Below are 18,252 nucleotides of genomic sequence, written 5' to 3' on the forward strand. Positions count from 1 at the left end.
TAAATAAATAAATCCAATTTACAATGTCAAGAACATATTTAGGGTACTTAAGCTTATTCTAAGGTTTATGTGGAAATAAACATATAAGAGTGACTGGGAAATTATTTAAAAAGAAGGGAATGAAATAGTCATACTTGATTCTTAAACATAATATAAATTGTCATAATTAAAATAGCTTGGTGCAGTGTACATAGTTAGTTAGTAAAACACAACAGAATCTAGAAATAGATCCAAATACATAAGACAATTTAGTGAATGTTAACAGTGGCTTTTAAATCAGTGGGGAAGAACAGATTATTCAAGAAATGGTATTAGAGCTGGATTTCATCTGAAGAAAAAGCCAGATTCCTACCTATACCAACTTTTAGAAAAACAAGAACTTTCATTTGTTGTTAGGAGTGTAAATTAGAACTGCCTCGTTGCATTCCCTCAAATATCACCAAAGAACTTGTTAATAAAGCAGGTGTGTTTATTGAAACTCATTGCAATAAGTGAAAACACTACAGAGTCTTAGTATTTCAAAAGGTGCAAATCAGTATTGGACTACGTAGAGGGTTATAGGGTCTAGGTGCAAGTAGATTTAGGCAGTTCTTTTAAGGCAGGATGTTGATGGGAATTGGGCAAATTTTGTAACGTAGTATTTAGGATTGTGAATGTAGCAACATTGAGGCTCTTGAAGCTACTCTTGAGAATAGTTGTTTGATAAACCAGATGTTTACCCAAATAAACCATTGTCTTAGATAAGTTGTTTTGCAGCAGTTGCCTGAAACAAACAGTGATATAATTTATTGGTTTTTATAGTCTTATATTTACTGGGCAAAGATCTCCTGGAACAAAAAACTAAGTTGTGTTGACACAGGTATTGTCAGTTCTTACTCCAAATAGCTCTGTTATATTGATGCAGGTGGTTTCAGTTATCAGTCCCCTTTTGCTTCTTCAACCTGAGCTGGAAAAAAAAAACAAAAACCATTGTTATTTAGGATGTGATCAATCAAGATTTATGCTGCTTGGTGAAGAGTCATGATGACATGTAGGTGGTTTCTGGTGGGGGGGGGTGTGTGTGTGTGTATCAGTTTTTCCTTTTGTTGGATCATAATTTGTTGGATCATTTTATAGGACCGTGGCTATCCAACAGTATTTAAGACTCCAGAAGTCACACTTCTGAACACACCAACATGGAAAAACACTAGGGAAAAGTTTATTATCAGAACTTGTAGATCACTTTTAAGCCAGCAGCCAGGAATACCTATATTAAATCAAGAGAACAGAGGCCATCCCCAAATCAAAAATTTCCATTAGTAATTGTACTGACACCATAGAGTGGCCAAGAATATAGAGAGCAATATTAAGGATAAGGGTCTTTGAAACCATCATGGTTAATAAATGATATGTTTTTACTCACTTAAGGGGCTGGATTAAGAAAGGGGAAAGAAAGTATCTCAGAAAATAAAGAACAAAAGCCTGCAAATAAAAGCATTGCAATCTTTGGCTCTGATTATCTAGGTAGGGTGTTAGCAAGCTTTTTATGTAAATAGCCGTCTAGTAAATATTTCAGGCTTTGTGGACGGTATGGTCTCTGTCACAGCCACTCAACTCTGTTGTTATAGTGTAAAAGCAGCCATGGACAGTACTTACATAAATCAGCATGGCTATGTTCCTATAAAACGTTATGGACACTAAAATTTATATTTTATACAATATTCAGGTGATTTGAAATGTTTTTCTTTTTTTATTTTTCTTTTTAACCCATTAAAAATATAAAAACCATTCTTGGTTCACAGTCCATATAAAAACAGACTCCGTAGGTCTTGGGTAGAGGCTGTCTTGATCCATACCTCTTGAATGGTAGCTGTTTCTTTCTGAAGATGTCTGCTTCTGAAGCTTTCTCAAGACTCCTTAGATTTAAATTTCTTGATGGAATGGCATTCTGTGTATTAGTGAAACCTAGTGTCTGTTCATCTGGGAGACATGAATTCAAGGATCTGTTCCCCAGGGGTTTAACCACTGGGCTAGCAGTCAAAGTTCTTGGTAGGATTATTTCCAATATGGTTTCAGGATGTTTGTTTTTCCTCTCTGAGGTCATTTCCAGAAGACACTACCTCTGAGCTTTTGGTCATGTAGAAGAAAAGCAACTTTTATCTGTTTGTGATTAGACTCTGAAACATATTACATTAGTCCCTTGGAGTACTTTGCCACATTTTTCTGAAGTAAAGAAATGTCCAAAATGAAGGGCGAAGTAGCCAACTTCATAGGGCAAACTCTTAACAAGTTTATATGGTAAAAGCCAGTGAATGTAGGGGAGTATGGACTTCATGATGTTATGAGTTAGAGGTAACCTTGGTCATGGAAGTTTAAGTGTGTCAGATACAGTGTGCCGTTAGTCCTCTCTACTTTTCTTCAAGTTTGAGGATGATGGGGGCAATGAATTTCTAAGTAAATGACAAGGTTTTGCAAAGTTCTCTAATGAAGTTCCAGTAAAATGAGTAACCCAGTCCCTGGAGATCCTCAGGTTGTAAACACAAAATCAAGTAATTTTTTTTTCTACTCACAGAATTGTAGCTCTCTGGCGAGAAGTTTTAGTTCATCCTGAGAAGATGGAAGCAATGATGAACATATTCAGAACGCGTTCTAGGGGTTAATTTTAGGAAATCCATTTGGAAGTGTTTATAGGCACCCTAAGGCTTGGATTTACAAGGATAACAGTTTTACCAGGACAGTGCTAATGACAGCTATATACCAGAGACATCCTCAGCAATTTTAGTAAAATTTCACCACCAATGCTAATAGAGTATAATGTTCAATTTGTCCTTGCTCTGATGGGTAATTTCCTATAAAATTTTTACAAAGTTCCATTGAGGTCCTCTGGTGCCACCAAGTGTCTGTCCTGAAAGTGTCCTGAAAGATATTTTCTTTTTGTAATTTATTATCATGTTTTTTTCTTCAGACTCTGGAGCCAGTTGTAGGCATTCCAAAATAACCTTTTAAAACGTCTTCAAAGATTTGACTTTTTGGATATCATGGGGGCCAGGACTGTATGTCATAAGATTAGCTAGGATATTTCCTCTGGCCTTAATGTTATCCCTTTTAGTGTGACTTTATGATAGCCATCCCCTAAGGAAGCATTAGAAAACTTAAAATGAAATTGGGATTCCTATTGAGATCAGAATCCCTAATTATTTGTACACTATTCCAAAATCATGGACTACACCAAAGGCATAGCTGCTATTAATGTTAATTCTCTAATGTCTTGACAATTGGCAAGCTTTGATGAGTAGAATAAGTTTTGTCATCTGGGCTGGTTTAACCTCTGGTAAGGAGTCACGATTTAGGGGTCAGTTGACACTGTTGCAGTATATCCTGCCTGATACTTTTTCCGTTTTACTTTCAAAAAATGACCTATCAACAAACAAGATTACATGTAAATTTAATCTGGGGGAGTTTCTAATAAATCTGTCTGAAGCACAGTTATTGTTCAAACAGAGACTAACTCATTATAGAGTTCCCTTTCTTTGGGTACTGGAAAAACAGTACCAGGCTTTTTGTTAAACTTGTCTATGAGTAACATTTATTAGAAATAGAGATCAAAGAGATATACTTTATATAGGAAGTTATCGATTATCAAAATATTTCTTGAAAGAAAGTTTGGTGGGTATTCTGTTCAATCCCCATCTCTTACTACATTAGTATATTTTTTCATTAAGATATAAAAGCATTTTAACCTGCTTCTATTCGAGCATTTATATATGCTATATAAAAAATGAACAGTATATATGTACATATTTATAATGAATAACACATAAAAAGTAAATTATTATATACATGTATGTAAGCTTAGGTAAGATTATGTGACAGACTTATTGGCAATTTTAGGGGGCAATTGTCAAACGGTGTTATTGCATAGTTTGTGCAATTAAAAATTAAAGAGAAATAAGCAATTAGTTTTTCTTTTTCAGTTTTCATGCCTCTTTATTTTTTATTTAGATCTTTATTTTAATTGAAAAATAAATATTGTATATATTTATGGGCTACAATGTGATGTTTTGATATACCTGTGTATGTATACATTTTTGTGGAATGGTTATACCAAACTAATTAATGTATCCATCACCTCAATGCTTATTTTTTTGTAGTGAGAATATTTAAAATCTACTTTTACCAACTTTGAAATATACATATTTATTAACTATGTTTACTACATGCTGTGCAGTAGATCGCAAACTTATTCTTCCCATCTAACTGGAACTTTGTACCCCTTGATCAACATCTCCCTTCCCTCCACCCCAGACCTCTACCTCCCCAGCTTCTTGTAACCACCATTCTACTCTCAACTTGTATAAGTTTGACTTTTTTAGTTTCCATATATAAGTGAGATCATATGTTGTCTTCCTGTTAGTAGACTTTCAGATATTACAGCACTGGGTGGAGATGTGTAGGGGAGAAAGTAATAAAAGTTCATAGGAGGTGAACCTGCTTGCTGAGAAATGTGTTTTTAGTAAATAACAAGGATCGCACAGCATGAGGTATCATGAAGTCTAAATAAATCCTTAAACCACATTAGTAGAAGCCTCTACTAGTTTGACAGCTGCTAATAGTGCCCTTGATAAGGAGTTGGCTTTTGCCATTAAGTCTAAGGGAAGACTGTAATAAGCAACTAGACCCTGATGACTCCCATGGTGTTCTGTTAGAGCATTAAGGGCTTGTCTATACTGCTGAGGTACAAATAGGTAGAAAGCTTTATGACAGCTGGAAGACCCAGAAAGGGGCGCTGTTAAGGTTTTTGTTTTTGTTTTTTTTCAGTAGGTTTTTAGGGAGCAGGTAGTGTTTAGTTACATGAATAAGTTATTTAGTGGTCATTTCCAAGATTTTGGTGCACCCATCACCCGAACAGTATATGCTGTACCCAATGTGTATTCTTTTATCCCTCACCCCTCTCCCACCCTTTCCCCTGATTCTGCAAAGTCTAGTGTATTTTTCTTAGGCCTTTCTGTCCTCATAGCTTAGGTGCCTCTTTTAAGTGAGAACATACAACATTTGGTTTTCCATTCCTGAGTTACTTCACTTAGAATAAAGTCTCCAATTTCATCCAGGTTGCTGTGAATGCCATTATTGCGTTCCTTTGTATGGCTGAGTAGTATTCTGTGGTGTGTATATACCATATTTTCTTTATCCACTTGTTGATTGATGGGCATTTGGACTGGTTCCATATTTTTGCAACTGCAAATTGTGCAGCTATAAACCTGGATGTATAAGTATCCTTTTTGTATAATGACTTCTTTTCCTCCAGGTCGATACCTAGTAGTGGAATTGCTGGATCAAATGGTAGATCTACTTTTAGTTCTTTAAGCAATCTTTAAACACTGTTTTCCATAGTGGTTGTACAAGTTTACATTCCTACAAGCAGTGTAAAAGTGTTCCCTTTTCACCACCTCCACACCAACATCTATTATTTTTTAATTTTTTGATTATGGCCATTCTTGCAGGAGTAAGGTGGTATCACATGATGGTTTTGATTTGCATTTCCCTGATCATTAGTGATGTTGAGCATTTTTCTATATGCTTGTTGACCATTTGCATATCTTTTTTTTTTTTTTAAGACTCTGGATATTGTCCTTTGTCAGATGTATAGATTGTGAAGATTTTCTGCCACTCTGTGGGTTGTTCGTTAACTCTGCTGATTATTTCTTTTGCTGTGCAGAATCTTTTTAGTTTAATTAAGTCCCATCTATTTATCTTTGTTTTTGTTGCGTTTGCTTTGGGTTCTTCACCTGTTCCCAGCCCCAAATGACTTCGCAGAGTCGTAGCCCTGGCTGCACCTCCCTTGCTGCAGCTGGCATCCTCACAACAGTGACTCCAGATGGGCCACTACTGTCATCAATAAGAGGTCAAAAGATAAACTTTTTAGATTGCTAACTCAATGTATTATTTAGAAATCTGGAGCAAACAGCAGAAAAATTTGAAAGTGGTTGCCACTTTTAGACCTAATTTTTAAATGATGAGAATTATTAACTTTGATAAAAATAGAAGAACGTTAAAGTAATCTAGAATAGAAAGAATAGAACATGCAACTTCCACCAAAAAGGTGGGAGAAGGAGAAAAAGAGAAATGGAATCATATATAGATTTTTTTTCAGAAATTCTCTGTGGTAGTTTTGGTTTGTAAAAAATTATTCCAATGAACTTAAAGGTGTATATGTTGCCAGGTAAGCATTTCTGCTTAGATCATAAAACTGGTTTTTGTTGTTATTGTTGTTGTTTTTGAAACTCTAAGACAATAGTCTGCTTGTATACTAGGACTGTTAATTTGTTAATTTTAATTACTTTTGGTTAAAAGATATTTTTCTTAGAGAACGCTTTGGAGCAAATAATGTCCAAAGTTTAAAAATTTTAGAAGCAATGTGTTTTTTTCCCATGAAAAAAGCAACATAAAGCAAAATGCTTATGTGATGATTCTATGACAATTAAAAAATTATAAAATTGGGCCAGGTACAGTGGCTCATGCCTGTAATCCCAGCATCTTGGAAGGCCGAAGTGGGTGGATCACTTGAGTCCAGGAGTTTGAGACTAGTCTGTGCAACATGGCAAAACCCTGCCTCTACAAAAAATACAAAAATTAGCCGGGCATGGTGGCAGACATCTGTAATACCAGCTACTAGAGAGGCTGAAGCAGGAGAATCACCTGAGCCCGGGAAGGTCGAGGCTGCAGTGAGCTGTGATTGTGCCACTGCATTCCAGCTTGGGCAACAGAGTGAGACCCTCTCTCAAAAAATAATCAGAAAATTGGTTTAAAGTGGAATTCCAGGAACACAAAATAATATATGTAAAAGGTATGGTTAACTTTAAATTGTGAACCCAGTTAAGATTTAAAGCTGAAAGAGAGTTGCTAGAATGTATATTTTAACTTGTCATAATTTTTAAAACAGGAAACTCTTCAGAATCAAAAGGAAACATTGGCAGAGCAACACAAGGAAGCAATGGCAGTTTTTAAAAAGCAGGTAATTTCGTAAGGATAGACAAATACTACCATTTTAAATATTGCATTTCCTCCCCCTCCCATGAATATTATGGCAAGCTGTTCTCCATACTCACCAAAGACAAAAAGGAGAACAAGGAATTATGGGAAGTAGGAAATGAATAAAATAATTTTTAATCACAACTGACAGTAAAATGTAAAGTAGTAGAATGAGTTTGTTAAGGAGGGAAATTGGGAAAACTATTTTCTTGGAGATGAAGATATATTTTCATCTGTCCTAAATAATTTAGGTGAGTGGGATGTGTGTGTTGTTCTTTCCCCTTTCCTCTTTCTTTTAGTAGAACTTCCTAGGCTCTTGCCTCTTCCATAGTACCCCTTTACCAAAGTAGAGTTATAACATTATGATCAAAATCTGAGATGCAAGTAGGGAGATGTCAAGGATTAGAAGAGATGATTATTATGCACTGTAGCCTCCATAAATATCAATCATCAGTAACTAATAGTAGTACAAAAATGAGAAAAAAATCAAGACATAAATCGCTGTACATACCTTCAGCTAATTTGAATTCTGTAGCTCTTCTTGACTAAAATTTCTCTTCAGTTCCTAGTAAGAAAATATTGTAATAGTTTAAGAAAATGTGCTCATGTAAAATATCCTCTGAAAGTTTCCTTATCTCTATCTCACATCATTAGTTTTTCATTTTTCCTTTCCTGTATTTATCTTCATCTTTATAATACAAGTGTGTGTAGATGTATGAATTTTTTTAAGCAAATGACTTTCTTCCTTTAATCTGAGATAGGCCTAACCAAGGTTATGGGAGTTTTAATTGAAGGTTAGGGAAGCAAAAGCCCAAAGTGTAGCACAGTATTCTCTAGGAAAGAGCAAGTCCACATCTCTGCTGTCACAAAGGACTTTGGGCAAGATAAGGATACTCAGATATCTGAAGGGTAGAGGAGAAAGTGCTCTTGGGTTCTTTGTTTTTTAATTTGTGTGTGTGTGTGTGTGTGTGTGTGTGTGTGTGTTTAAAGAAAGGGATCTTGAATGTGAGGAGTGTGAAAAAGGAAATAGGAGGCCGGGCGCTGTGGCTCTTGCCTGTAATCCCAGCACCTTGGGAGGCCAAGGCGGGCAGATCACAAGGTCAAGAGTTCCAGACCAGGCTGGCCAATATGGTGAAACTCTGTCTGTACTAAAAACACAAAAATTAGCCAGGCATGGTGGCCGGAGCCTGTAATCCCAGCTACTTGGGAGGCTGAGGCAGTTGCAGTACAGCCTGGGCGACAGAGCAAGACTCTGTCTCAAAATAAATAAATAAATAAATAAATAAATAAATATTTCGGCTGGGCGCGGTGGCTCACGCCTGTAATCCCAGAGCTTTGGGAGGCCGAGGCCGGCAGATCACGAGGTCAGGAGATCGAGACCATCCTGGCTAACACGGTGAAACCCCATCTCTACTGAAAATATAAAAGAAAAAATTAGCCGGGCGTGGTGGTGGGTGCCTGTAGTCCCAGCTACTTGGGTGTCTGAGGCAGGAGAATGGTGTGAACCTGGGAGGCGGAACTTGCAGTAAGCCGAGATCACCCCACTGCACTCCAGCCTGGGCGACAGAGCGAGACTCCGTCTCACAAAAAAAAAAAAAAAAAAAAAAAAAAAAAAAAAAAAAAAAGGAAAAAGGGAATTTCCAAAAAAAAATTTCATTTCTTGAAAATTTTGCCTAATACTCTTGTGTTGCTTAGAATATTTCATAATTTTCCTTTGGTGTGTGTACTTTAGTTTTTCTGTTCTAAAATGTCATTATTTTTATTTATTTATTTAGAGACAGTCTCGCCTTGTAGCCCAGGCTGGAGTGCGGTAGCCTGATCTCAGCTCACTGCTATCTCCACCTCCAGGACTCAAACGATCCTCCCACCTTCCAAGTAGCTGGGACATTTTTGTCAAGGAAGTCTCACTATACTGCCCGGGCTGGTCTCAAAACTCTTGAGCTCAAGCTATTCTCTCGCCTCAGCTTCCCAAAGTATTGGGATTACAGGCATGAACTACCATGCCTGGCCATTAAAATGTTACTATTTTTTTAAACAGGTCATAATTTGTTAGGCTGCACAAATTTTTGAACATAAATACTGTCAATGATAATACAAATGATACTGATTTACAAAATTGTACCTTTGGAAAATGATAAAAGCTGTGATTTAGGAGTGGATGGCAAAATATTCAGACATTTAAGAAAAACTTCTGGAGGAAAAAACAAAACTTTCAAGGATAATTGGTGTCTCTGATCAGTGTGATTAAATTGCTAATTTTGAACTGGGTGTAGTGGTGTGTGCCTCTAGTCTCAGCTACTTGGGAGGCTGAGGTGGGAGATCCCTTGAGCCCTGGAGTTGGAGTACAGCCTGGGCAACATAGCAAGACCTCATCTCAAATAAATAGATACAAAGTTCATTTACTTTACTGACTGGCTTTTTTTCTCATTTTATATCATTATTATTTATTTTCTGAATCTGAAAATAACATTCACATTATTTCCATTTCAAACAATATAGATATATAACGTGTTTCTTTAGTCTCAGTGACCAGTGTAGATCACTCTTAACAGTTTATCTCCCTTTATTTTAATTTTTAAAATTGTTTATCAGTTGCAAATGAAGATGTATGCCCTGGAAGAAGAAAAGGTATTTATAATTTTTTAAAAAATTTTCTATCGATTAAAAGGTATTTATTTTTACAAAATAATTTAAAACATAGCTAAATGCCTTTTATTATCCGTTGTTTGCCATAACAGAAAAGAGCATTAGTAACAAACTAATGGAGGTGGTTAACTGCTTAAAATCTTAGAAAGGACTGAAGATATAATCATGTTACTTCACTTCCGTCATTTTAGAGTTCAGAATACAGAGGCCTAACAAGACTAAATGACTTGCCAAAGGTCTCACTTTGAAGTGGCAAAATTGAGACTAGAACCCAGACCTCTTCAGGTCCCAAATTAATGTTCTTACCATTCAGTGCAGTGTTTCTATTAACCATGGTATGTTTTTAGTGCTTTTTCACTGGAATTACTGTCTTTAAAAAATATGGAAATGACTTGCAACTGGGTGCAGACCAACTGGCAAAGGGGATAAAGCTCCAACAAACCTAGAAATTTATCTGACACTAAATATTTTCTCTAGCTATTTAATAGTTAATACATGTTTTTATTATCTCAATGAACATGCTGTTAGTAATAATCACTTATAGTTTATTTTTAGCCAAAGATCTTCTGTAAAGAATTCTCTCATGTCTTTATATTCATTGGACAAATGCATCTGTATCTTATTAATTAGAATGTATTTATTCTAGTTGTATTAATTAAGTAATTATAAAGTGTCTAAGTTCTCGGGTAGGATGCTCTACTGATAAAATGATTTGTCATTATAATAAGATATTCTATTTCATGATCATTGTAACCATATAAAGGCCTTATTGTAATTTTATATTTTGAAATCATTAGAAGTGTAATTTGTCGCACAGATAGAAGGTTAAAGCCTGTGAAATATTTGGTTTAAAATAGAGATTTTCGTTCTTGAGCTCTTATATTTTACCCTTTTGTATTATCATTTACATTGGAAAGTACTGAAATACAGTTTTTTACTTAAAGGGAAAATATCAGCTTGCTACAGAAATAAAGGAAAAAGAAATAGAAGGATTGAAGGAAACATTAAAAGCACTACAGGTAAAAATAAGTATGTACTGTTTAAAAAGTAGTTTGGTATTTTAGCATTGTATCAGTAAAATGCCTTTAGATATGTAAGCTACAAAGAAAAGCTGACAGAAATTTATATTTAATATATTACATAATTTAATACTTTTTCCTGAGAGCCTTGTTTTAAAATTAGGAGTTTTACTTTACTATATCTTACTTTAGAAAGAAATATTAAAATAATTTTTAGTATATCTTATTAATATAGTTAAATAGATGCATTTTTAACATTTTATATATAAGGAAAATGAGTAAGGCATATATATTGTAACTGACTTACCCATGGTCCTTAAAAATTAAAATAGATAGAATTTTTACTATGTGCTAAGTACTGTGCTTATTTTCTACAAACACAAAAACTAAGAAAACATTACCTTTGTCCTTAAGTTGTTCATAGTCTCTTAGAGAATACAGAAGTATTTAACTAATGATGATTCATTCAATATATATTGAGGGTCTACTATGTGCAAACACTTTTCTCAGCATTAAGGATACAGCAATGATAAACAAGACAAAATCTCTGCCCTTGTGAAGCTTAGCCTAATGGGGAAGACATAAAGTAAAATGAAGTAATTAATGGAATAATGATTGTTGGGAAGACGATATTCATGCAATTTCAAACAGATAACATTAATTACAAATAGCAAAATGTATTTTTACATTAGAAGGATCCTGAAGGTCACTACTTTAATCAAGTGATTGAGTCTAGCAATGTTAATAATGATACAGCGTTTCCGTGGATCCACTGTTATTATGCAATAAGGAGGACTGAACTTCACCTATGTAATTTTCTTGTCAAAAATATTATTTGAAATCTAATTATGATGAAATGATTAGACACAATCACAATGTGTAGCACATTCTATATGACATCTAGGCTGGACTCAAAAAACTTCATTGTTAAATAAGGAAACAATAGACACTGGGGCCTACTTGAGCATGGAGGATGGGAGGAAGGTGAGGATCAAAAAAGGACCTATTGGGTTCTGTGCTTATTACCTGGGTGGTAAAATCATCTGTACAACCAACCCCCGTGACGTGCAATTTACCTGTATAACAGACCTGCATATGTACCCTTGAACCTAAAAGTTCAAACCAAACCAAAACAAAAAAAACTTCAGTGTCATGAAAAAAGAAAGGGGAGCTACTTTTGATTAAAATAATAGAGGCCAAGGCAGCAGATCACTTGAAGTCAGGAGTTGGAAACCAGCCTGGCCAACGTGGTGAAACTCTGTCTCTACCAAAAATACAAAAATTAGCCAGGCATGGTGGCGGGTGCCTGTAGTGCCAACTGCTCAGGAGGCTGAGGCAGGAGAATCGCTTGAATCTGGGAGGCAGAGGTTGCAGTGAGCGGAGATCACATCACTACACTCCAGCCTGGGTGACAGAGCGAGACTCCATCTCAAAAAAAAGAATATGTAGTATGTGAACTTTCACTGGATCCTGGATCAAGAATAAAACCAGCCATAAAAATTTGGAGAGGACAATTGGGATATTTGAATATGACCATATATTAGATTATATTATTGAATTATTTTCCCAGGTATAATAATATAGTAATGTCCTAGGTATAATATTATCCTAGGCATAATATTATGGTTATAAAAAAGAAAGTTTTTATTCTTAGAAAATGTATGATGAAGTATTTAGGGTGAAATCACCTATTAGCTGCAACTTACTTTCAGATAGTTCAGAAAAAACGAAAAGTATGTGTATATATAAACACAAAGAAAAGTATGGAAAAATGTTAACATACATCCTAGGCTGGGTGTGGTGGCTCATGCTTGTAATCCCAGCATTTTGGGAGGCTGAGACTGGAGGACTGCGTTCCAGACCAGCCTGGGTAACATAGGGAGATCCTGTCTCTATAAAAAATTGAAAAAAATATTAGCTGGGTGTGGTAGTGAGCACCTGTAGTCTTAGCTACTGCAGAGGCTGAGGTGGAAGAATTGCTTGAGCCCACAAGGTTGAGGCTGCTGTGAGCCATGATCAGGCCACTACCCTCTGTTTCAAAAAAAAAAAAAAAATCCTTGTGTTTTTTCCAACAAAAAAGTAGTGATCAGAAACTCTAGGGAAAGCATAACTATATGAGAAAGATATAAAGCAAGTTAAAATTTGGGATGGTTCTGAGCAATTGATGGAATGTAAGAAGAGAAGAGGCCCGGCGTGGTGGCTCATGCCTGTAATCCCAGCATTTTGGGCAGATGAATTGCTTGAGCCCAGGAGTTCAAGACCAGCCTGGGCAACATGGTGAAACCGCATCTGTACAAAAAAATACATACACAAAAATTAGCCAGATATGGTGGTGCGTGGCTGTAGCTCCAGCTACATGGGAGGCTGAGGTTAATTGCTTGACCCAGAAGGTTGAGGCTGCATTGAGCTGTGATTGCGCCACTGCACTCCAGCCTGGGTGACAGAGTGAGACCCTGTCTCTAAAAAAAAAATAAATAAATAAAAAAATAAAAAAATAAAATAAAAAGATATTTAGGTCTTGAATGCAGTAAAAAAGAGAAGATACTTAGGTCCCGATCATAGTGAAATAGTTCTTCAAGTAGCACACTAGAACTATATAGAAGGAAATGTATTAGTACCCCCTGTTAGACTCATACATTAAACGCTACCTATATTGATTGTAATAATGTAAACACTGTTGTAATAATGTATTACACTGTAATAATGTAAACATCACGCTCCCAGAAGAGGCATGAGTAAAGAGAGGATAGGTAGATGTCATAAAACCCAGATTGGGAGTAATGGGATAGATGATCTCTAAGATATTCAGCTCCAAAGCTCTATTTTATTATTTTACTTCGTTAAATTTAAACTTACTTAATTTTATATATTATATTAATTCCTCTTATAGAACTGAAGGGATATTTAATATATAACATGTTATTTCTAGTTTTGAAGCCTACTTTTATTAGGCCATACCTAATCACATGGACAAAAGGAAATTAGATTTCTGGAGCTTTGAGTTTATACATTTGTGCATGAGGAATTCTTAGATATTTGGGTAATTTTATAGTCTGGAGAATGATAGAAGGAAATGTAATAAAATAGCAAAGCTCTCAAAGTTGGGAAGGTAAAAAATACATCCTTCTCAACAAATGGTACAGGAACAGCTGGACATCCATAGGAAAAAAATGCATCTAGACACAGATTTACATGAAATTTAATTCAAAATGGAACACAGACCAAAATATAAAACACAAATCTAAAAAACTCCTAGAAGATAATATAGGGGAAAATCTAGATGACCGTGGGTTTGCTGATGACTTTTTTGATACAACACCAAAAGCATGATTTCTGAAAGAATTGATAAGCTGGACTTCATTAAAATTAAAAACTTTACCTACTCTGGCTTGTCAAGAGAATGAAAAGACAAGCCACAGAGTAGGAAAAAAAAGCATTTGCAAAAGACACCTCTGACAAAGGACAGCTATCCAAAATAACAAAGACCTCTTAAAACTGAACTATAAGAAAACAATCTGATTTTAAAATGGGCCAAAGATCTTAACAGACGCCTCACCAAAGAAGATATACATACAGATGGCATGTAAGTTTGTGAAAAGATGCACCACATCATATGTCATTAGGGAAATACAAATTAAAACAACAAAGATACACTACTCACCAACTATACGACATTCTGGAAAAGGAAAAATGATGGAGGCGGTAAAAAAAAAGTGGTTGTGGCCAGGCGCAGTGGCTCACACCTGTAATCCCAGCACTTTGAGAGGCCGAGGCAGACAGATCACCTGAGGTCAGAAGTTTGAGACCAGCCTGGCCAACATGGTGAAAACCTGTTTGTACTGAAAATACAAAAATTTGGTGGGGTGTGGTGGTGGGCACCTGTAGTCCCAACTACTTGGGAGGCAGAGGCAGGAGAATCGCTTGAAGCTGGGAGGTGGAGATTACAGTGAGCCGAGATCGCACCATTGCACTCCAGCCTGGGGGACAAGAGCGAGACTCCATCTTGAAAGAAAAAAAAAAGTGGTTTCCAGGGGTTGAAGGAGGGAGAGATAAAAAGGCAGAGTACAGAAGATTTTTACGGCAATAAAAATACTCTGTATGATACTGTAATGGTGGACACATGTCATATAGTTGTCCAAACTCATAGTATGTACAATACCAAGAATGAATTCTAATATTAGCTGTGAACTTTGGGTGATAATGATGTCAGTGTAGGTTCATTAATTGTAAGAAATGCACCTGTATTAGTCCATCCTCACATTGCTATAACGAGCTACCTGAGACTGGGTAATTTATGAACAAAAGAGGTTTAATTGACTTACAGTTCTGCAGGCTGTATAGGAAGCATGGCTGGGAGGCCTCAGGAAACTTAAAATCATGGTGGGAGGGGAAGTAAGCATGTCTTACCTTGACAGAGCAGGAGAGAGAGACAGCTAAGGGGGAAAGTGCTACACACTTTTAAACAACCAGATCTCATGAGAATTCCATCATGAGATAACACTAGAGGGATGGTGCTAACCATTAGAAACTGCCCTCATTATCCAGTCACCTCCCACCAGGCCGCTCCTCCAACAATGTGGGGATTACAATTTGACATAAGATTTGGGTGGGGACACAGAGCCAAACCATATCAGTACCCCTCTGGTGGGGGATTTTAATAATGGGGAGTTATGTATGTGTGGGGCAGGGAGTATATGGTATATCTCTTTATCTTCCTCTGGATTTTGCTGTGAACCTCAATCTTCTCTAAAAAATTCTTTTAAAAATCACTCAGTCCTACAGCTTTCTAAGTTGAATTACAATAATTATTTTTATTACCAAAATATTTGTTTATTTTCTTTGTTTTACGATTTGAGTTCTTTTGTGATATGAAAATTAATATATTTATTTCTGAAAACAGTTTAAGTCTTTATCGCTTCAAGTATTACCTTCCCCAATGAGTCTTTATATTTTCTCCTTTCAACCTCCTAAGAAGATATATTTTGAATCTTCTCATTCATCCTCCATGTCTCTATACCTTATACACTTTCTATTTCTTTATGCCTGTGAGCTTGCTGTTTCTTATGTAATTTTTTTTCTTTTTTTTTTTTGAGACAGAGTCTCACTGTGTTGTCCAGGCTGGAGTGCAGTGGCACGATCTTGGCTCACTGCAAGCTCCGCCTCCCAGGTTCACGCCATTCTCCAGCCTCAGCCTCCCAAGCAGCTGGGACCACAGGTGCCCGCCACCACGCCCAGCTAATTTTTTGTATTTTTAGTACAGACAGGGTTTCACCATGCTAGCCAGGATGGTCTCAATCTCCTGACCTCGTGATCTGCCCGCCTGGGCCTCCCAAAGTGCTGGGATTACAGGCGTGAGTAATTTTCTGAGATATATCTTTTAGTTCACTAATTCTTCAACTATGTTTTATCTGCCATATAACTTATGTTTTAAGTTTTTTATTTTATAATGACCTTTTTCTTTTATAGATATTCTATTTGGTGCTTTAAAAAATCTGCCTTTTCCTAGTGTCTTATTTTTTTCATATTTCTTATTTATCTTTTATGTCTCTAATCATTAAAAATACTTTTAATAATATCTTTGAGATTCTTCTGTTATTTTTAAATATTGGTGGGTACAAGTCTTCCTGTTTGCAGTGGCTGCCTGCTAATGCTCCTTCATTGTAAATCTTCCTTTTTAATGTGGTTCATAAATTTTAAATTGTGAGCCTCTCTTTAGTGGAGATTGTATTTTTCTGATGAACTTGTGGAATTGTTCCTACAGAGCTCTTTTGTATTTGCTTCTGTTCTGAGCCTCAAGGATTTCACAGAACAGTTTCTGGTTGTTACCTTAATTTATCATCTAGGATGTACATACCATGCAGGGAGCATCTATTATTAGGACTTTATACCCTTTTGTACTACAAGTTTAGGTTTTTGTATTTCTCATGGAATAATTTTTGGTTTTGGACCAGTGATCTAGGCAGACATTTTTTTGTGCTGGTAGGCTGAGTTCTTCTAGTCTTTCTTTCGTGAAGTTAGCTGTTTTTCTAGAGTCCTTTCTGTATATCAGTGTTCTACATCCCCTGGCTTTGTGCCCACATGGATATTAAAACCCTGACTTTGCCATGACAGCCTATATCTGTTTGTAGGAGTTTCTGGATTACTAGAGCATCACCTTGCATAGTTACAACTCTGACTATGGGTTTCCTGTCTTATTTTTGATGTCTGACAATTTCCTTATCTTTCTTTTGAACTTCAGCTGTATGTTAACTTTTTTTTATTGATGCTGTATATTTTTCAAACATTTCACATTAGTTCATTCCACAATGTTTTTAAGAATCACTTAAGTTTTTTTCTTAAGTGATTTTTCCTGAATGATTTTAGAATAATTTGCCAAACTGATGCTCTATCGTCTCATTACTATAGTATATCCTTATTACAATCAGGGATATTCTCCTGTAAAACCATAACACAGCAATCAAAATCAGGAAGTTAACACTGGTATATAACTGTAATGTTCAGGACTCATTCAGTTTCACCAATTGTCGCATTAAAGTATTTTCATAACAAAAGGGTCTAGTTTAGAATCCTGTGTTTGTATTTAGTTGTCATAGCTCTTTAATCTCTTTCAGTCTGGAAGACTTTCCTAGTCTTTGGTTGATTCTTATAACTTTGACAGTCTTGAAGATTACAGGCCATTATTTTGTAGAATGTTCCTTAGTTTCTGTTTGTACAATGTTTCCTCATGGTTAGATTCAGTTTATTTATCACAGAAGTAATGCCATATTCTTCTTATTGAATCCTATCAGATAGCTAATGGTTTCAATTTGTTTTATTATTGGTGATGTTCACTCTGATAATTTGACTAAGGAAGTATCTGACAAATTTCTCCACTGTAAGGTTACTCTTTTCTCCTTTGTGATCAGCGTATTTTGTGGAGAGGCACTTTGAAACTATGTAAATATGTCATTTCTCACCAAACTTTTAATAGATTTATTTATATCAATATAGGCTCATAGTTTCTTGTTTTGTACAATGGATTAAAATATTTGACTATCATTTATTTTTATCAAATTATTCTTGGTTTGGCCAGTGGGAGTCCATTCAAGCTGGCTGCTGGGTATTTTTGACATGTCTTCATCATTCATTTAGGATTTTTCTGCTTTCAGATAAAAATAAAATGTACCAGGATCACCTCATACTTTACCTGATCTTGCCCCGTAATAAACCATTTCTCCATGTTGCCCTGGTTCCTTTTAGTAGAAAAAAAGGTATATAGAAACCAAGGTCTGAGTGCTATTACAGTTATTACTGTTGGAGTGTCATTGTTCTCAGACCCCCTCAGTGGGCAGAGCTAGGAAATATATGTATATATTTACATACATACACACATACACACATATGCCTACAGTTACATATATTTTTATATCAATCTATGTATGTATATTGAAAACCATTAATTTGCACTACTGCAAATTACAATCCCAAACTATAAGGATTATTTTAGTTTATTTCTTCTCTTTAGTACTTCTCTTTCAATGAGAAATCTGACTTTCATTATCACTAAGACGTTGACTTATTTCATAAAACACCCTGTTAC

General features: G+C 35.7%; 1 protein-coding gene across 2 annotated transcripts in view; it reads left to right on the forward strand.

The window, feature by feature from the left end:
• The window catches only part of CCDC73 (coiled-coil domain containing 73), a 172,946-nt gene that overhangs the window by 69,614 nt on the left and 85,080 nt on the right, over nt 1–18,252 (forward strand). For both annotated transcript variants that reach the window (XM_011965578.1, XM_011965579.1), the window contains exons 4-6: nt 6,920–6,991; nt 9,601–9,636; nt 10,599–10,673. In XM_011965578.1, coding sequence (XP_011820968.1) covers nt 6,920–6,991; nt 9,601–9,636; nt 10,599–10,673 — 183 coding nt within the window. The remainder of the gene's footprint in view (nt 1–6,919; nt 6,992–9,600; nt 9,637–10,598; nt 10,674–18,252) is intronic.

Source organism: Mandrillus leucophaeus, unplaced genomic scaffold (genome assembly GCF_000951045.1).
Source record: "Mandrillus leucophaeus isolate KB7577 unplaced genomic scaffold, Mleu.le_1.0 Scaffold73, whole genome shotgun sequence".
NCBI lineage: Eukaryota > Metazoa > Chordata > Mammalia > Primates > Cercopithecidae > Mandrillus > Mandrillus leucophaeus.